General features: G+C 41.0%; 1 protein-coding gene across 1 annotated transcript in view; it reads right to left on the reverse strand.

Moving 5' to 3' along the window:
• ryr3 (ryanodine receptor 3) overlaps nucleotides 1–21,087 on the reverse strand; it is a gene marked incomplete at its 5' end in the record, with an annotated part of 114,051 nt that overhangs the window by 52,698 nt on the left and 40,266 nt on the right. The window contains 22 exons of the mRNA XM_080490899.1: nucleotides 383–583; nucleotides 1,016–1,625; nucleotides 2,332–2,544; nucleotides 3,216–3,442; nucleotides 3,882–3,968; nucleotides 5,581–5,743; nucleotides 6,723–6,883; nucleotides 7,137–7,346; nucleotides 8,196–8,404; nucleotides 9,044–9,218; nucleotides 9,454–9,644; nucleotides 10,120–10,264; nucleotides 10,413–10,572; nucleotides 11,042–11,125; nucleotides 11,542–11,645; nucleotides 13,990–14,094; nucleotides 14,646–14,862; nucleotides 15,980–16,172; nucleotides 17,462–17,703; nucleotides 17,829–17,962; nucleotides 19,388–19,506; nucleotides 19,612–19,707. Coding sequence (XP_080347025.1) covers nucleotides 383–583; nucleotides 1,016–1,625; nucleotides 2,332–2,544; nucleotides 3,216–3,442; nucleotides 3,882–3,968; nucleotides 5,581–5,743; nucleotides 6,723–6,883; nucleotides 7,137–7,346; nucleotides 8,196–8,404; nucleotides 9,044–9,218; nucleotides 9,454–9,644; nucleotides 10,120–10,264; nucleotides 10,413–10,572; nucleotides 11,042–11,125; nucleotides 11,542–11,645; nucleotides 13,990–14,094; nucleotides 14,646–14,862; nucleotides 15,980–16,172; nucleotides 17,462–17,703; nucleotides 17,829–17,962; nucleotides 19,388–19,506; nucleotides 19,612–19,707 — 4,046 coding nt within the window. The remainder of the gene's footprint in view (nucleotides 1–382; nucleotides 584–1,015; nucleotides 1,626–2,331; nucleotides 2,545–3,215; nucleotides 3,443–3,881; nucleotides 3,969–5,580; nucleotides 5,744–6,722; nucleotides 6,884–7,136; nucleotides 7,347–8,195; nucleotides 8,405–9,043; nucleotides 9,219–9,453; nucleotides 9,645–10,119; nucleotides 10,265–10,412; nucleotides 10,573–11,041; nucleotides 11,126–11,541; nucleotides 11,646–13,989; nucleotides 14,095–14,645; nucleotides 14,863–15,979; nucleotides 16,173–17,461; nucleotides 17,704–17,828; nucleotides 17,963–19,387; nucleotides 19,507–19,611; nucleotides 19,708–21,087) is intronic.

The following is a 21,087-nucleotide window of genomic DNA, read 5'->3' on the forward strand; positions in this document are numbered from 1 at the left end:
CCCAATTTACCCTCTGGGGCTTCCAGGAGAAAGTGAAGTTAAGAAACAAGTAAAACCTAAAAGCACACAGGGAACAAAGAAACCTCATGTTTCAGATTCTCTCTAACCGCCAAGGTCAGGGTTTTTTTAGTTTGACCATTTTTGGTGTCACTATTTAGACTTTGAATGTTTTTCCTGTGACTAATTGGTGCCTGTGTATGTCCTGTGTGTGTGTGTGTGTGTGTGTGTGTGTGTGTGTGTGTGTGTGTGTGTGTGTGTGTGTGTGTGTGTGTGTGTGTGTGTGTGTGTGTGTGTGCAATCAGCTGGGATCAGCCCTGCGACACTGAACTGGATGAAGTGGTGCAGACAGTAATTGGATGGAGTCACTGAAGTGGCGGCCTACCTGCTCGTGCGGGGGTGAGCGAAACTCTTTGGTCTTCTTGGCGGTGACGGCGGCGGACATGTTGAGCGCGAGCATCAGCTCATTGTAGCGGAATTTCTGATTGTACTGCAGCTTGGAGACGAAGTTGTCAGAAAACGAGACGATGGCCTCGATGCGGTGCTTCAGCTCACAGTCGCAGAAATAGTGGAGCAGCTCGCACATCTGGAGAGCACAAAGACCCCGTCTGAAGATTTAAAGTTTTACCGTTCTGAGTGATTATTTTCCTATTATCTTTATATAAGGAGAACTCATGCATGTTAGTTCCATTTCCCAGACATTATCTGCCGCTATCATTTGTGGTTTCGAGTTTCAAACTTTCAGTGTTTGCAGCATTGGGAAGTTTCTGCCACTGACAGGTTATTAGTATGCTGCCACGTCCTCCCGTTGCACTCATGCAGTCACTTCTCAGGGAGAGATAAATCACAAAAGCTGTGAACTGCTGACAAATGGGGAATTAGTGTACCAGATCGCAGGAACGCAAATATGATGGGCAAATTTAAACTTTAATTAAAACCTTCATAGAAAGCTCCAGCTCCTTGATAGAGTCCCGATCAGACTGTAATGTGTGTGATTTGTCAGGATCATTTTAATCACCTGGCGTTTGACAGACTCTGGTAAGGACTTCTCCAGCAGGCCTTTGACGGGCGACTTGCTCTCCTTCGTCTCCTCCTCTCCCGCCTCCACAGCCTTCTCCTCGTTCTTGCTCACATCCTCCTTCTCACCCGTCACGGCCACTTCCTCCCCCTTCCCGTCCTCCCCCTCCTTGGTTTCTCCAAACACGTTGGGGTCGATCAAGAGGAGAATGAGCCTCACCTCCTCGCTGGTCAGGACTCCCATGATTAACAGCGTGCCAATGAGCTTCAGGATGGGAACAAACTGGTACTCAACACTCCCGCCCACCGGGTCTCGGATGTGGGTGCCTCCGCCCTGCACAGCTTCGGCCAGCATGCTGATGGCCTTCTCCTTAAGGATGACCAGTGGGATCTGGGGGCTGCAGAGGTACTGGTGGCGTTTGGTGCTGAGGATGCCGACGGGGGAGAAGTTGACCCGAGGTTTGAGGGAGGTGCTCAGGCCCACACCGGGCAGCGAGTGTTTCTTGGACTCATCGGGGAACAGCTTGATGGAGCGCGTCTCGTCAGTCACCGGAATAATGAACTCGTTGTTCATCATCAGACGAGCCTCCTTGGCCGTCTCAAGATGGATGCTGGCGACAAGGAGAATTAGTTCAGTCACTGCATGTGTCTGGAGCCACAAGCATTTAGACTTTTCATCAATTCACTCTAGATCTGGCTTTCAGAAGAGGTTCTCTGAATAATATAAATGCACCAACAGTAAGGTCTCTACAGCCTCGTTACACAGAAATATTATTAAACACCAGAGGGAGGTGACAGGGTTGTTGATCAATACCAGTGATTCAGCAGTCGCTGCGGAAATAATGACACTTCTCACAATTAGTTATAATCAAGCTTCTGGAAGGATATCACCACCCATTTCTCTATGCTGTAAAACTACATGCTTATGATGGTTGGGGGGGATGCATGATGTTAAAATAGCAGAAAACATTCATGAAGTAGGATTTTTACCCAATTACAAGGCAACAGAAGGCAATTAATTGCACCCTGTGTGAGCTGGCAGTGCAAATGCATTGCAGAAACATCATTAGGATTTATGTGACAAATTTGCTTTGTGAGCTTGTACAGCGTTTCATCATTTTAATAGTTCATGAAGCCGCAGTTTACATCGTATTGAGTCATAAATCTATCACAGATCGTCATTAGATTATCTGATGAGTCAGAATATTGTTAACCTTTTCTTTTGTGGCCATGACAGATGCTCATTTTCTAAGACACTTAATTCCAAAACAACTTGACCAAAAACTTTCTATGAGGGGCAGTGCAGTGAGCACACACCTGATGAGGACGTTGTAGAAACCCTCTCTCAGCATGCCAGACAGGTACTGGTTGTCGATGGTGTAGAGGAGCTGTGATTGGTCCAGATGGCTGCACAGGGCGTGAGCTACACGAGTGTTTCCCAGCGCACAGAGGGAGCAGTATAGCTTCAGGGTGTGGTAGTGGAATTTCCTCAGGCTTTGAAGCTCAGACAACTCCAGGATGTCCAAACACCTGCAAGAAAGAGCGGAGAGCTCAGGAAGGGTTTATAACAACCTCAACGCATAGCAAGAGAAGCCAATACTGATGTTTTATGGCCTTCATGACTTTCTTAATATGCTTTAAGTCCAGGGCAACATAAGTATGTTTGCTAGTTCAAGATGAATGCAGTTATGTGTTCCACTGGGTGCCACTTTAACATTTCCTCTCAAACTAAACCCATCTGTGTGCCCAGAGGTCCGTCTGCCTTATAACGAGACAATGTCGGGGTGCGTCGCTTTATTAATTCAAAGAAATTTGACTGGGTCATCTGCATTAGTCCACGGTTTAATTGGTCTCACAGAACAATGCTTTCTTGTTGTATTACATTTTTTATGCGGTTATTAAATACCTGCAGCAACATGTCGATTTGCATTTCTAATTTGAGGCAGTGAAACAGGAGCCGGGCCGTTTGGCAGATTGGAACAGAATTTGATCCCCCGTTTAATTAGAAAAAAATGATGCATGCTTACATGTATATGATTTATACATACATTTAATATATGGTTAAAAGTTAATAAATGATTAAAATATTAATAAAGGAGAATAAGTACAACCCTTCTGAAACATGAACTGGACGATGAAACACTAGAGGAGGATTTCAGAGTGTCGAAACAGAGCTTTAAATATCTTTTGGCATTTTGTACCTGTTTTCTTCAGGTATATGTACAGCCAACATCTGCAGCGGCTCCAGACACTGGACCACCCAGCCATGCCGCTCACTGACACGAGCCGTCTCCACACTCAGGAAGGTGTTTGGCATCCGACTCCACAGCACGGCCACGATGGTCTGCACGTCCAGGCGTGGTGGGCACTGCGGCACCGGATTCCTGTGCTCGCTCTTGAATATAGCGGAGGAGAGTGGCATGGCATCCTGAGATTGGAGGGGAAAAAGGGAAGAAACATATTAAAGATATATATGAACAGAGGTCACAGGGGTTTCACACTTTCTTCAAGGTCTAAGGAATTTAATGTGGGATGTTTTCAGAGATTCTTAAAAAAAATCTGAAATTTAACTGTATGAATTGACCATTTCCAATTACTATTTGTCTCCTATCATCCCAAAGAGGTGATGCCAGTATTGGGTTAGCATATTTTTATGATTTAATTCTTACTGCAGTGCAAATGGTTTCAATTAAATTAATTTGACACACTTTACCAAACGAGTGGCTGAGTCAGAAGTTAGGCCTGTTGGCCAGTGTGTAGCTATTTAAAAATCAATCCTATGGAAAACATTAAGAAGCTCAAAGCAAATGGATTTTACATATGGTGAGTGACTCACTTGTGAAAAAAAAGAAAGAAAAAAAACCCACCTTCATCTTGACGAATTCAAACTGGAAGAGGTTGGCACTGGTAGGGAGAACAAAGACAGCCGGGAAGAGTTTGGTGTTGGGCTCCACCTAAAAATATACAAAGCAATGTTATTTGTATTACATACAGGCAGATATATGTCTTAGTTTATTCAAAAAGTTCAGAAATAGAGAAACATTTATATTAGAGACTTTGAGAGAACTCAAACATCAAGTCTTTCAAAGAACTGTGCTTCTTGGTTTTTACTCTTTTTTTGGTTTATTCTGGCAGAAAATTGTCAGTCGGCCTCTTCACCTCTAAGCCGGTGGATTAGCTGGAGCTTTAAGACCAAGTTCAATAAGTATTAGTTGGCAACTATCGATGACAACCATCACAGATTAAAGATAAATATAAAGACGGAGAACAAATAACTACAGCTTTGATGTTATAATAGGACAAGAAGCTTTTCATCAGGATAAAAGCCTCCTGATTCCCTCGGAGGGCTTTTAGAAAATGTCAACTCACAGTTACATCATTGGAAAGAGGAGACAAACTGAAGACAATAACAAGTAGAGAAACAGAATCAAAGCCATTCAGAGCATCATTTCAGCATCTAGTCAAGTCTTTAGTATGATGCCCAGCAAACCTGGGATCAGCGAGACGAGACCAGGATTACTGAGCAGATTTCTGTCTTTGTTTCGACTGTAGCTGTGAAAACAGATGAGAGCTGAGCTGTATAATTTCCTAACAGCCGCCCCAAAGGTCCAATTTACTGTGGTGCCAACTTGGAAATGTTACCTGAAAGTAAGACTGAACCGGAAATCTCTTTTAGTGCTCGTGAGCAATAAAACATGTGGCTGGTGCCATCTTTCAAGAGATTTAAGAGTGCAAATTTGCTGAGTCGAATCCATTAAGGAGAGGGATATTAAAGAGTGGTTATCCCAATTTTACTCAACTCCTTTGGCTTCGTGTCAAGCTTCTGATTCAGATTTATTTTCATTCCAACTATACAAACAAAAGAACCGAGTGCAGCTCTCAGACAACAAAATCAAAAATTCAAATTAAACAAAAAACATTTTATAAGGTTATTACATACAATGTAGCTTGTGTTGGAAATACAGTAAATAGAAAATGTCTCATTCTAAGCGTTGATTAGGAAAATACATGTTTATTGTAAGCTTAAAATATACATCTTGAGCTTAATGTCAAAGGTAAAAAAATACTTATTTTATGCATCACATTATTGTTCTATTTCTCCAAAGAACAATTATTACATTCTAATTTATTTATATTTAATTGTTAGTTGGGTTTGGCTACACAAAATTGGGACTTTGAGTCGGACATGGATAGATGAACAATTTTTTTTCTTTTTTATGTTTTGTTTGGAAAAACGTTTTTCAACCTCAGTTTTACCTCAGTGTCAGTTTAACATTAATCTTCATAATCAATCTTTTTTTCAATAACTGTCACTCCATTTCACTTGTCACTGTGAGCAAACCAAGCTCTTTTATTCTTGTCTTGTATACACAGCTTTAGTTACTTTACTTGATATCTTATTTGCATTGAAAACAAATACAATTTGACTGTTTAATTGATTGACTGAATAAAATTCAACAAATGAGAAAGAGTGCTGCCGTGTTTAAACTGAGGATCGTAGATAAGGCTGCCCTTGTTTCTCTGACCTCTTCGTCTGCCCCCTTGAGCTCCATTATACTTATTTACCTGATAAGTTGTGGGGAGCTCCTTGCCGTTGGCAGTGAAAGAGACGAGGCCAGTGGCCAGGTCGATCAGACAGCCGATCTCCAGGTCGGAGTTGGAGCGGGAGGACGGAGACGTGCCGAGCGCGTCTGTTCCATAAACCATGTAGCAGTTTCCTCTTTGGACACTGCAGTAATACACAAGAAAAAGAAAATGAGCTCAACTTAATATTCATGGATACAAGTGAATGCATATATCTCGCGGCAAAATAAACTGGAGCCCAATGTATTTTCATTATGTGCAGCGTTCATCGATCTGGGCTGGCTTGTAACTTTCCCCTCATTCATATTCATTCTGTTACACACAGACACTCTCCTCCATGTTTACTCCTCTGAATACAGAATGAGGTAGGAAACTGCCTGATAAAAAAAAAATAAGTCAATAAGTTTTGGGTTTATCAAGTGAAGAAGAAATTACAATTCAAGGTAGAGTGCAGCCTATGGTAAATTCTGACATGTATGTTTGATCAACGCAAAAAGTTTTTAAACACCATTTCAAGGAATTTAAGTAAATCTGTTGGTCTTTTCATTGAAAATGACTCCAATATGTGTTATTGGAAAATGACAATATTGTGTTATTTGTGCGAATTTACATTCATGCGTGTGATCTTTGGGGATTTGCTGCATCTTGTATAATGTTTTATTGTGCACAGGTGGTACATTAGCAGATGTCCTGGTCTGAGCGTGTGTGCATATGCTCTGAGTCTGTAGCGCTGTAAAGGACTGGACAACTGCTTTTTCAACATCAATCATCCCTCCAGTGTTTGGATTACTTTTCTTGTGGATAACATTTTTTAATTTTGTCTTTCTTGTGATAGTCTTTTAAGCTGGAAAAAAACCCAATATCTCACACATATATTCCTTTACATTCAGTCTATTGTATTTACATTTTGCATTTCCTTCAAACACAATGCTTTGCCTCGCTTACTTGGAGCAACTTTAACTTCACACTTTTAGGAAATCAATAAAAGATGAGTTAGACAATGCAACACACTGGGAGAGAACACAAAGGTCTCATCACAAAATGCAATTTTGAGAACAATTTGCCCTTCGGGGCTTTTAGCATAATAGCATTCAAGATATTAAAAAAAAAAGCAGACAGCTTGCCTTTCATGAACGCGGCCCCGCTCGTCTCCCAGTGTGACGGTGACGGTGCGCGTATCGCCGAGGTTGAAGTTCCTGCTGTAGTAATGATAGTCGGGTGTGACCCAGCCAACCCACACTGAGGCCGGATCCTGTCCGGCAAACACTCTCACTGAGTGGTAGTACTACCAATTCAGGAAAAAAAACAAAAAAACAAAAGTGCAACAGGTTACTTTTACCAAACACAGAGCAGCACTTTAGTCTACAGATGTGTGTTCTGAGAAATGAGGTTGATTTACAGTGGTGATACTTCCATAGTCAATACTTCCATCTTCCTTTGGAGGATGGCTGAGAGACAAAAAGCAGACCACAGGTGTAGATCATCAGTTTATTTTTTGTTAGGAAAGAAATGACAATATGGATCAATGTGACATTCACAAACATCGTCTCTATTAATGAAAGCAGTGACAGGTAGATGTCTGACCTGAGTTTTAGAGATTCGTCCAGAAGCTTGTCTGCAGAGTAGAACTCCACCGGCATGCTCAGTCTACAATACACCATGTCATTGTTGCTATTCTGAGTGCCGTATGTCTTGTGGGTGACCTTCAGACACGGAGGGCTGTCTACTGTCCCGTCGATCCTCGTCACCTGAGGAAGTGGGAGTCAGAAAATACAAGCATCGCAATCCAAGAAAAGTGTTCGCACTGTTAAAGAACCCATTTAAACCGGGTGATAAAATGTAAGGTGGACAATCTGACTGTTATTTCCAAAGTGAGAAAGTATTATCCAGTGCAAAATAATTGAAAACGACGAATATTGTAAGGTAATTTAAAATGGTGTTATAGCCAACTTATTCCCATCACTGACCATATGTAATTTGTTTCCCTAACCCCCGTAAACACTGAAAATATTAAACTTTTCACTCGGAACAATCGATACGGGAATCCTGAAGGTCTTGGAGGACAAAGCAGGATCAGGCCGTTTTAGGTTTGTTGCCAGTGGATGTCAAAGACCAAGAAAACAAACCTGCTGGACCAAAACCAGCTCAAGAAATCAATCAGAAGTCAAATCTGACATAGAGACGATTCTCTTCATTTAACCTAACTGAGAGCAGGATTTAAAGGAAGAGTATGTACAGGGCCCTACTTTTGAAAACCCAACTACTCACCTATCAATGTTCTACTAAGTGCTGCGCAAGACCAGGCAAAAACAGTACCTAATGCCTTTAGGCCTCCTCCATCATATAACCAAGTGCTAGTCATCATCCAAAAATGCAAATTTAATGGCAACTGTAAATGTGAAAAGTAAACGGGGTCAGTGTATCCATTAACACCAGCTGCATTGTTCATTATGACAACGTCTTTATGCAAAGGAAATGGCACTAATATCCCAATCGAACTCTGGAAACCGCCAACCTTAATGAGTAATACCTTCTACGGTCACAAGTGTAGCAGGGCGTTAATAACAACACTAATAATAATGGAAATGCTTCTCTACCTCAATGTGCATGTGCTCCGGAGGGACTTTGACAAAAGTGGGCAGACGCTTGCTGAACCACATGGTGATCTCTCTTTTCATGTTGACCGCAAACGGCTCAAAGCCCTCCTGCAGGCCACACATGGTGTAGTATTTAAAAGTGCTGGCGTCCTTGCCCAGGTTCATGCGGCCAATCTGAGACATTCCAAGGCTGCAAACGGGGATGAAGCCTGAGGGAGCAGAGGAATCATTGGAAAGTTTGCCAGTGAGGAAAAAAAAAAAAAAAAAAAAAGATAAATGACCATTTGCTACCATTTGTTAGTGTTTCGTGATTTATGCTTATTAATTTCACTTGCATCTTCCTGATCAATGCAATAAGAAATTCACTAACACATTTTAAAAAATTTGATCGGTCAAAAGCTACATACAATAGTATTATGACATATTAAAAAAGAAATGTGTTGCAACAATATCGGGCATATCTATTTTGTTGAAATGTATCTCGTCATTAGTGTGAAAAATGATAGCAAAGTGTTTTGTCATGTGCTCCTGCAGTTTTTAAATCATCTACGCTGCAGAAAACATCTTATATCGACTCTAAAAATAAATTGTAATTACTTCCCTCTATTCCCAGTTGACCATCTTTCCTCTCTTGGCCTGAAGGACAGCTTGTTTACAGAGTAATTGCTCAATGACATGATGAACGTCATTAAACTGCAACATCGTTAGCGTTTTGTACAATTATGCTTCCCCGATTTTGCGTAAACTTTAGAAAAAAGTCTCTTCCGTGTGAGACGCTGTGGAGGTAACATACAAAGCATAAATCAGTCAATTGTGCCTGGAGTTGAACTGCACTGTGGATGTCTCACCGTCCTCTGTCTCAAAGTCAGCAAAGCAGAGCTCAGAGCCTTTGTTGGTGATCAGGAGTTCTCCGTTCAGGGTGAAGATCATGGACTTGTCCTCCATGTTGATCATGCAACCAACAACGTCACCCTTTTTCCAAGGATGTCCAAAGTAGCGGCTGCCCGCATGCATGCGTCGTCCCTAGGGAAATTAAAGAAATAGAATCCTTGTTTTGAGCTGACTATCATGAATAGTGAGCAGGAGTAATACAAAAGATTCAAGGTTCATAACTTGTTTCACAAAGTTATGAAAAAGGAGTGCAGATAGCTTTTATCTTTTGTTATTGCCCGAGCTCTATACCTTTCCTAAAAATGTGTCCATATTCAAACAAAGTGGCTGCAGGGTGGTGAGGTACAAGAAGAACAATAGTGTTTACCCGATAGCCATCAAAGACAAAGGCTTGGTTGTCTGTGCCCAGTTCCACGTCAGGTCTGCAGCCCGGTCTGGCCCAGCCGACCCTCATATCTCCTCCAGTTAAGGCCTCGAACTCAAAGTACCACTTCCCTGTTTTCAAAGCGTACGTCTGCTCCACGCGGAAAAAACGGATGGTCTCGATGCTCTGAATGTCTGACAAGTGCACAACTTTGGCCAGAAAGAGGAACAAGCAGAATTGAAGCTTTAGCAAGATGAATACACCGACGTAAGAATATCTAACATAGAAGATGAGCAATGATAAAGTCATTATTATTATTCATGAATGCCTGGTTTCTAAAACAACCGCAGAGTTAAAGATATGTACAACTTAATGTTGCATCAGCCTACATCCAGTGACAAATTTTAACTTTACCCACATATAAACATTCAAAAACTGAAAGAAAGAAAAAAAAAGAAAAAAGCATGTGTTTTAGGTGTTTTAATGATTTTTATTGTGACAACATTAAGAACATGCAGGGGAAGCAGTCTAAGTTCTCATCAAACCAGCGAAGCAATTCAGCTCGTTTATGCTATTTTTCCAGCGGGGTTTATATTTTTAAACGTGAGTGAGTATTTATAAAGGTTTTAATGGTTTTGTGTTGCTGCCGTGTCAGCAGCTGGGTCTCACCCTCCTGGTCAGGCGGGTCAATGTCATATCCATATCCAACCATGGTCCTGATAGCCTCTCTCAGACTGTCCCTGTTAGATTTCTTTGTGCGCTCATCCAGCAAAGCATATGGCACCAGGCGAGGATTACGCCTGCTCTTCAAATCCTGTCAGAGAGGAAGTTAAACTCTCTTTTTAAAAAAAGATAGTATGCAAATAGATCACAATTACTTTTCATAGCAGAAAACACTGAAGTGAGAAATGCTGGAACTTTAACAAGTCTACTATTAACAAAAACTCGTTCATGAGTTTTACCTGCTGGATGCCATAGGTCCATCCTTGTTTGATTCGGTCTTTGGCCCACACGTTATGTGCATTCTCAGCCAGTTTATCAACTAGAACCTCCTGACCTGCGTTCAGTTTCACATCAGAGAGGTCCAGTGGCGCAGGCTTATACCCGTTAGACATCACATAGCTGCGGATAGAAAAACAAGGCAATGGCAGCAGGTGAAGGTGAAAGCACAGTAGACATGACCTCAAACTGATTAATTTGCATTTTGAGCAGACAACCAATGTCCCCATACTTTGCAGCTCGAAAATATATCACAAAAAGTAATGAATTATTGCCCTTGCAGGTATTCATCTGATGATGGTAGTGTGAAGTACATTCAAATCAAGAATTTATTGAAATGAATCCATCTTACAGTACCAATGAGCTTATTTCAAGTTAAAATATGTACGTATGTTAAACGCATGAAATATATTAAATGCATGCATGTTGATTAAATTTATCGAACTACAATTAGTCTATTTCAATAATAAATGAGTTCTTGTTATAGATGAAACGTTTGCAGCCATCCCAACAATCAAAGTTGTCCATCCCAGCTCTAAAGCATCAGATGAAAAACAAATCCAATGTTGAATAAAGTGGGAAAACATCTTACTCTTTGGGTAGTTTGATTTTCTTCAGATCATCCTCAGCGTTGACGTTGACCTGGGCAACGTGGCATCCCAGTGCCAACAAGGTCCTAAGAAGAAAAGACAGACACAGAGGATAAACTCAGACATTACGCTTTGTCAGCGCAATAACGTCCCCCTGAGGGTCTTCTATCCAGCTCATTAGACATTGACAGATCTCAGTCAATCGATACAATAACACGGTGAAAACAATCTGCTTTGGCTGTGAGGACACAATACACAATATGTAATTGTCAAAGAGTATAACATATCTGGACCAAATATTTCTTTTGAAAAATCCATCCCAGACTTCAATGGGGAGATGAAAGTCATTACAGGCACAGAGGCGCTGCTTTAATCATATCCTCAATCTGCTGTTGCTCAGCATTCAGCAGCAGCAGCAGCAGCAGCAGCAGCAGCAGCAGCAGCAGCAGCAGCAACACAACAAATAGATAACTGGATAATTCAACAAACTGCTCAGCCTTACTTCAGCGTTTCACTAGACATCTGCACGTTGTAGTTCCTCTCAGTTTCTGGCAGTTTGGTGAAATCCACAAGGCAAGGGTGCTGCCGCTTGTTGTCATCACGAACCTGAGGAGACACCATTGAACCACGTTTCATCTCATAAAGTCCACTTTCACATGTCGCCTGTACTCCACATATCAGGAAGTCGTATAAGAGGATGGAAGATGTCAGTTTTAGAGAAAAACAATTTTCATTATGAAATTTTACAATATATTTTGACATATAATCATATAATCTGCACAATCCTGCACACATTGGTTTAACATGTATGCAAACCTGGTGAAATATTATTTGTACACACACGTCTGTATGTGCCAAACAAGTGCGATGATGCAATTTACATTTCACAAGACAAAAAAACATGTACCGACCCACCAACATGTGGGAATCGTGTAATGTAGTAAATGTACCTTGTTATATGATGCAATGCACTTAAACATCTTAGATTCTGGTTGCTGTGGGAACTTTTCTGATCTTAAATCAATTGTTTCCTCTTGTGATTCTACACTTCAATCTACTCGTGTGTCGTTTTATTGGGCCGGCCTGCCAAGGAACTGAAGAGGAACATTACCTCCGACTATAAATCTGGCCCTTTTATGTGTCTATGTCCATGAATCAGGACTGTTTCCTATGATAAAGCAACATACATTTTTTCATGCAATGATGAATAAATGTCCAAATACACTTTTTTACTTTTTTATAATTTTACTGTAAAAAGCACAAGTTTATTTCGATTTTTTAAATCTAGGTCATTTGTTCTCACCAAGCATCCCTTTCTTTTCACAAATCTGTATTCAAATCTATAACATAATATTTGTTACACGTTTAAAGGAAAAACACCTCTGATGTAAATGTGATCAAGCATGACTCAGGATTCAGAACAAAAACAGGAACACAGAGAGTAATTTAACTGCTGAGGACAATAACCAATGGACAGATGCTTTTTATTTTCCTTTTAGATGACATCTAGTCTCAGGTGTTGATTTTTCTTTTCCGACTGAGACAGAGAATAGCTTGAATCAGCTCAGAGTCACCATGGCAGGAAGCTGATGAGAGAGCTGACAGAGACATTTATAGCCACATTCAGGCTCTCAATAGGAGGCTGCTAGTGACTCTTTCTGATAAAGCACTATCTGCTGAACAGCGCCGCGGTGCACAGAAAGCCTGAGCGACTCGCAGTAAGGCCACGCACGCACGTACTAAACAATAGAACTGCATCCGACTTCATTATATCATCCTGCTGAATATCTGCTGCTCATCTGAAGAGGCTTTTGTTTTGGCATTTGTGCTCTATCACTCTGAGCTCACTGAGCTTGTTACAGCAAAATTAAAGACCAAGCAGCTGTTTGGCTCTTTAAACGCTGCCCTTAATAAAAGTAAAGGACTTAGGTTAACCCCCCGACTGCTGCTTCCTCCCAGTCTTAATTAATGCGGATGTTATACTCTCGGAAGGTGAGACACTCATTAGGTTTGCTAAATGGCCGTTGTGGCGACAGCCTCGATGGGAAAGGATTCTGTGATAACTGCTACAGTACAAAAGAGGCGGCGAGTGTGATCCGACTTCTAACGGGCCGCCCTGTAACGAGGAGGAAGAGTGACGGACGGGGAAATGATGGGATGAAGATAGAACAAAGCAGTCGAGACAGGACTGATTAAATGTCTTTATAGATGTCTGGTACGTTGACCACCATTACTCTAAACTACACATTCGGGCATTTTCAATAAAAAAGTGAGGCAATTTTTAATCTGACAGAAGAAAGCCTGATTATAGCAGAAGATTGGTTACCCTGTGCACTGCAATTTAACAAGAAATGTACTGACAAAAAGTGTCTTTGCAGCGTTTTAGGATATCATTCCACATTTTCTAATGTTTGTTTTTATCTACCAACATCTCGCCTGGGATTATTCTCCAAATCTTTAATCCTTTTTATATCAGATGGATTGTTTTCACAGCAGCGCATGCTGCCAGAGAGTCTTATAACTCCTCCAATCAGTGATTTCTTACAGCTGTAAACATACTGGTTTTAAAGTGTTATCCTCAACACAACAGCAGTGAAATACTTATCGGATTTTAAAAAGAACATATGGTGATACTTGCTTCTGTTATGATGTCTGACAAATAGTTTTATTGTACATTACTTGAAGAACTGGCATGGTATCAACATAAAAAGTATGTCTGAACAAGCCTATACGGTGCACTGCTGTCGGAATGAACAATGTGTTAAATCAAAGGTTTTCCAGTCATTAGTGGCGTCTCAGTTAATAAATGGAATCTTCCAATGTTCAGAGTCATTGTCCCAAGTCTTGGGAAATCCTGTGTCAATGTTTGGAGGGACAGAAACCGACTGGGATCCAAAAATGACACAGTATACTGGGAGGATACTTGCTCGATGATGCGTTTCAGGATTACCTTGCCGTACGTCCAGCCCAGTTCAATCTTATTCATTCCCCACAGTTCATGGATGTTTTCTGCCAACTTGTCCCGGATGTTGTCCAGATGAGGAGGAAGAACAATCTGCAGCGCGAGAAGAGGAACAGATGGCACATATAAATGGGCTGAGGAGTGAAAATATCTTTCTTTCTTCTATTTTGCTGTGGTTTCATTCCTGGGAATTGTGCAAAGTTTGTTACTGAAGTTGCGAGTCAGAACCCAATTTGCATGTGTGCTCCAGGGCCTTTGCTGAACATTATACAACAGGTGTGCAACACAAAGTAAAACTCAGATGGGAAATTCCTAATTTCTCCCGATGACTTGAAAAGCAATAAACAACTTTTTTCAGTCAAATAACTGATAAATAGGAGCAGAACAGTGTTAACTAACGCAATTTCCCTCAGTCTATGTCAGTTGTGACTTTTCTGAAAGGTTGAAATACTTCAGATATTCTAATTGCAACAGTTAAAATGAAAGAAATGGTCACAAATATGTTAATAAGGCAATCATGTCAAACTCTATCAGAGTTGATCAAACCTACAACACCCATGACTGTCATTTTTCTGTATAATCGACACAGTCACACTTACATTCATACATTTTTCTTGGCTGTATCTTGTGATTCAACTTCTTACCTGGCTGGTGTCAACAGGAGTGGGAATGAAGGAGGCCTGGGAAAGGAACTGGGTGGTTCCCAGCAGATCACGGACCCCCTCATGGTCCCTCTTGTACTCCTTCACGGGCTCCACATACATCTTCTCTTTGGGCAGCAGGGCCTCATAGCACGGGGAGTAACCGGCGGGTGGCAAGAACTTGAAGTCACCGTGTCGTCCGCCCAACAGAAAACGCACCCTGAGACGAGAAATTAGGAAACACTGGATGGTGGTGCGTAATTTATATTCTTCACTTATTTTTTTGAGATTTATTTCTTACACTCAAATATAAATGTAGCTAATACTTTGATATTAAATTATATCAGGCCGACAATGAGATGTAAAATTATATTTGGGCAGAGTTTCATATTTTTTTTACTTGATGCTAAATAACTAAGAATATTTATATAATTCAATGCAACTACATCACACTGGTCCAAATATAAAAAGATGGATGATGATTATAAGACTACCAACTTTTTTTTTTTTGTATTCTGAAAACAAAAACAAATCTTTCAATATTGAAATAAAATAATTGTATTTTCTAAAGTAAAGCTACTAAAAATACATGGAATCCAAATGCTGTTTGTAATGCTATTGGGTATCAATACACTTAACAGTGCAACTTTACCAAACCCATCGGATGTTTCTTCCTCACATTGTCTTACAGACAGTCTCTAGTGTCTTCACTCTATTCTTCACATGGATCTCCTGCCTCGCTGGTTTTGCTGCTTCAGCTATTGTCACTCTCAAGTTTTGGTTCTGCCTGCTCCTCACGTATACATCATCTTCGCTGCTATCTGAAATTTCTGAGATGCAGCATTATAAAGCCTTTGAACAGCTTTTTAAAAATGACATCCAGTGCCTGCGGCTGGTTTGTATCCGCCACTGAATGTTAGATCTTCGAATGTTACACAAACCCACCTTGTTAGACTCATTTCCTATTTTTTGGTGCTTTATCGTCTGACCAATACAGTAAGAAGTATTCAGCTTTCAGTCATCTGTAAGTGATCTTTTTTTTCCTTTTTTTTAGGGGGGGGGGTGTATTTTTGGCTTTTATGGAGCAAGAAATTTACAGGCAAATAAAACCAGGGAGAGACATTTAATAAAGTCTAAAGCTGGAACGATAGACATTACATTTATACTATGGTTGAGTAAGCTTTTATTTACCATCACAGCAGGGTTTTTTCATGCAAACTAATAAGGGGAGACACTTTAATTTGTCTCGGCAACAAAAAAAAAAAAAAAAAAAGCAAGCACCTCTGTTGGTAGTGTCTTCACGATTTATTCTGCTCATAATGAATTCAGAGCCTTACTTGACACCTGCAGAGAAGCTGACAACGGGGAAGAAGAACCCGTCTGTGTTGAAGTCCTCGAACATGCCCTGGACAGGCTGCCCGTTGATCCTGAAGGACATGCTGGGAGCGCCCAAATCCAGACAGCAGCTGACAACGTCGTCTGAGTTCAGCAGGTGCTGGTTAATGGAGGCCACGGCCCTCGGGATACGACCTAGACAACATCAGGCAGAGACGGAAAGGGACGATGGATGGCTGCTCCGGCTGCAAAGTCATTGCAAATTTAGGGCAGGATGATCAGCCAGGAGGGGAGAAGGGGAGCAGAGCGCTGGAGAGAGGGGCGAGATTGGCTTTAAAAGGAAAGACGTGGAATGGATGTTGGGAGGTGATGAGTGTTTTAGTAGATTTAAAAACTTAGACCGTCGATATTAGTGTAATGCTGACAGGGTAAGAGCAGAGAATAAAGAGACTAATAGGACTTTAAGCCTCACAGCGCCAAGCCAATAACTGGTAATACAATTCCCAACTTCTGACGAGTTCCTTCCTCTCTAAAGAAGACGCAAAGGAAATCTGCAATAAGCTGAAGCGCCAATAAAAGGCCTGACATCATTAAATAAGGTGTAAGGCTTTTCAGGAGATATAAAGGAGGTGCAGTGAAGCACTCAGTCTGTTCTGTGCAGGTTGGACGGGAGACTTTCACATCAGTGTCAGCACTGTGTCCTTCGCTGTATGTGAAAAGTAAAAAGCAGCCTAGAGAGTGGACAGCAGGCTGCTGCATAATTCACAGTTCTTTCAGGGCAAAGTCCCTCCATATGTCCTTTCTGTTTTTGTATTACAGGAAAAAACCGACATCAATTTCAGCTAAAACCTGCTCGCCTCAGATTGGGATTTGGTTATCTAACTTGTTCAAACAATGCGAGGCATATCCAGCCCACAAAAAAATTAATAAGCTTTTACTTGCACATTGTTTGTTGGTTTGTTTCAAAGGGATTTCAAAAAGAGCCAAAAACAACCTGAGCTCAAAAGTAAATTCGTATGAAATGCAAATATTTAGAGTTTTATCATGCAAAATAAGCAACACTCCAAATTAAGCGGACAACATTAGTCTTTGTTGCTGATATCAGTCATAAACTGTCCAAGAAAGACTTTAAAGTTGTCTTCTTGCAATCTATTCAGGTGAAAGAATCCCCAAGCACCTACAAGCAGTATAGAGACATTTTGAGAAGTCTATATCATAGTTACAGGACCAACCACAGAGACACACAATCCCTCAAACCACGGGCCAATAACACAGACCAATTAACTTGCATGTCTTTGAAGTGTGAGACAAAGCCACAGTACCCAAAGAAAACCCATGCACACACAGAAGGTAGAGGAAACTTATTCATAGTTTGATTATTTATATTCTATTTCCTGCACAAAAAGGGACTTTTTAATGTAAAGCACCACAGTGTTGCCAATCCAGGAAACCAGCCCATATAAATCTCAAGCTGAGACACCTACCTGACCAGAGATGAAGCCCATCAAAGCTGTAGGAGTACAGGTCATCCCCAACTCCGTTTCCTCCCCACCCCTCTCCTCCACCGGGGTAGGGGGCGTAGCCTTTCGTGGTGGCCCAGCCCACTCTCAGGTGAGTCGGCTCCCCATTTACAAAGTGGTCGACCTGGTCAATGACCAGCTCAAAATACCACTTCTTATACTGAGCTGAGCTCTCTGCCATACCCAGGAAGATGTTTGGCCTCATACTGGAAGGATGAAGAAGAAAACTCAGCTATCGTCTCCTGCAATCTCACATGTTTCTAATCAGCCTCAAACCGTGTTTAATCTTCAAATGTTTGTGATCACCGACTGAGTTTGCGCTGTTCTTTACCTCTGCACGTCATTGACCAGTCGAGTCTGCAGCAGCAGGTCCCTCTTGGGAAGCAAGTTGTCACAGATCAGATTCTGATTGGCTCTCACAGCAACTCCATTGCAAACACAGAGGGAGCACAGGACATCGAGAATCTGACGGGAAAACAACAAATTAGCACTTATGTCAGACATTTGTTCTATGTATCTTTTATCTAATCAAAAAGATGGTTCACACACAAGGAAATAAAAAGCTAGACTTTGTTGTCTTTGGTAAATAATCAGTCCTGCAGGGAAGATACTCTTTAAAGACAGTGCACACAAACAGTGTCTTCAGGTCAGCAGGACTTTCCACCAGCCGCTCATGAGTCGCAGCTGTTGTTTACGAGGATGCCCTGTCACGCCTGGTGCAGTTTACAGTGTAAATATTAGTAGACAGAGACATGCCAACCCTCTCTGTAAACAGAGGTGCCAAACCAACAGAACCGCCCTCGATTCAGCAGAAGCTCAGACGCGGGTCTGAAAAGTAAAAACTCATTCAATTTCTTTAATCATGAATGAAATGTTCTCAAAGTACACAAGTTGCCCTTTGAAGGATAATTCTTCGATCCATAGGAGTTCTTTGAGCAAACAACTTCAAACATTTTCCTTAAATAAGGTCATGGTTGAGAAAAGTCTTCAGAGTTGTCTAATAGATGGAGCTTTCATCTACTCTGAAAGTGAACCAGATATCAAATTCAATAATCACAAATTCTCTCAGGTTTTAATTATTTGGATGAAATGCACTGATAGATTTGTGTTTTATAATTTATTGTTAAGGTTGTAATTAGTGTTAATGTTAAAGACGGCACCCGTCCATCCATTCATCATCTCGCTGCCACAAGGTGCAAGACCTGATCACAGCTGCCTTTGGGGCACAACCTGAACATGTTGCCAGCATCATCACATCTATTAAGAGCTGCCAATGAACTGATCTAACTTGTTCTTCAGATTGTAGGAAAAATCTGTAGTCCTCAAAGAAAACGCATCAACATGCAGGGAGAACCTATAAACTCTACACAGAAAAGGCCTCAAAGCCCAGATTCGAACCAGGGACTCGCAGTGAAGCGTGAGGGCTTACCACGATTTCATTGTGCCGACCAGGAAGAAGTGTGCAATAACAGAAAGCATGAGCTCGTTCCTCTATGAAGCCACAATAACTAAAAGTGAAGCATTTAATCAGTTTTGTAATTGAAAGGAGGAAAAGTGTTGATGTACACTGGTGTGGAGGTTAGCAGTGTTACAGTAAGAGAAACTGGTCCGATTCCTTTGTGTGGGGTTTGCATGTTCACCATGAGTGTGTGTCAGCATTCCTCTGTTCTGTAGCCTTGTGTGTGTCCTGGCCCTGTGAAGAACAAGTAATCTATCCAGGGTGTACGCTGCCATTCAGCTACGTAGAACACACATTTGGAACAAAAGGTCTACTGGACCATTTAGATGAAATTGAGGGCCTTATATCAAAAGCCAAAGACCTCGCGGTCAAAAACACATTCGTCTAATATTTAAGACATTACTCTGACATCGCGCAGTGTTTCTGCCCACCTTGTGGTTGCGTCCATGCTTGTAAAGCAGAGAGATGATGGATTTAATGTGCCCCCTCTGGATGATGTTCAGAGCCTCTGGGCTTTCTACCAAGATGCAGTGAAGGACTTCCAGGATTCCTGGGGAGGGGTTATACAAAATATTTCCCATTATTGGATCAAACTTATCATCAGGAGATGACATCGTAACATCAGTGTAGGAATTATTGATTGCAGCCACGATACCTGATGAAGATTCAAGTCGCTCCAGTTTGCTGACCAGCCAGTCTAATTTCCGGGAGAACTGAGTGCAGTTGTTTCTGTTGCCACGAATCAGTGAAGCTTCACAAGAAATAAAAGTTCCACAAAATGTGTGCACAGTTTAGAAACAACACCACTAAATGCATACTATTTAAAATGAGTCAAACAAATGCATCTCAGTGGTGAATGAATTAGTGACAGACATCAAAATTTGACGAATCTATGAGTCAGGCGCTCCTTGCCTTCCTAAAAGCTGAGGTGTGTTGCACTGTGTCTTTCCTCTCTGGTAACATTAAGAAGTCTGCTCATTACTTTACCGTCTCATTTTTCACCATTTGGATTCAGCGACACTCGACTGATAATGCAAGTAAAACAATTTAGCAGTACTCTGTGCCAAAGGAATACTGATGAGTGTCTAATCTCCTTTAATTCTGAAAAAGCTGTGATTCAATCGGGTACGCGTGGGAAGAGCCACGCCACCAGTCGAGGGCACAGATGCTCACTGAGAGTGATGTTAATGTGAAGTTAAAGGTCAGACACAAAGGGGAGAAGTTGCGGCTCCACAGACCACAGGCTTGAAACTACGACTTAAATTAGCATACAGATTATCAAGTTATACTCGTCGAAGAATACACTGAGTGCAAAGCTTAAAAAATAATGGCAATGATGTAATAAAGGATTCGAATTAGAGGAACTCTCCACTGACACTCACTTCGTCACCTCCGGCACAAAAATTATAATTAGATTTTTTGGTTTGACAGTACTCCATTTATAGTTTCTCTCAGCATGATGACAGAATAATTACAATGCATTTCACATAGCATAGCAGCACAGCATAGTATATTCCTTCAAATCTATTCATTTAGCACCTACTTATGTTCACCAGCATGACAACAGTGGAGATTTTTTAACAGGTGATCACAAATCTTTAAAAAGGAAGAACCATATTTCTCTCATCAAAAATTCAAATATTTAAAAAGAAATACACTTTTATTATCCATGGTAATTATACATAACTGCATTTCAATAAGTAGCCAACCTCAATATGCTTACGAAGAACTTATAACTGCTGCTTTTCAAACTTTCTACATCCGAGTGGCTTTGGCTCTGGTGGTAGGGTACAGTTTGGGCTTTTTAAATGGCAGGCAGCCAGGTTGAACCTCTTTTAAACTCTCTAAATTGGGCACCTACTAGCTTCAGAATTGATTCTTTTGTTTCATAAAAAATATTTTATTCGTTCATGAAGGACTTTTCAGCCTATTTATCAGACATGATTTTATCAGATGAGCCTTTTAGACACCTCATGATACAGGGATAGGCATTTATAAATCTCTTACCCATGTATCAATCTATTTGATTTACTTAGATTTATGTTTTGTTTTTTTTACAGTTGAATCCATCTTATTTTCCTGTCTTTATAAACTATTAATAATTCTATATGTATTATTTTAGTTTATTGCG

Source organism: Lipophrys pholis, assembly GCF_963383615.2.
Source record: "Lipophrys pholis genome assembly, chromosome: 21".
In the NCBI taxonomy this organism is placed as follows: domain Eukaryota; kingdom Metazoa; phylum Chordata; class Actinopteri; order Blenniiformes; family Blenniidae; genus Lipophrys; species Lipophrys pholis.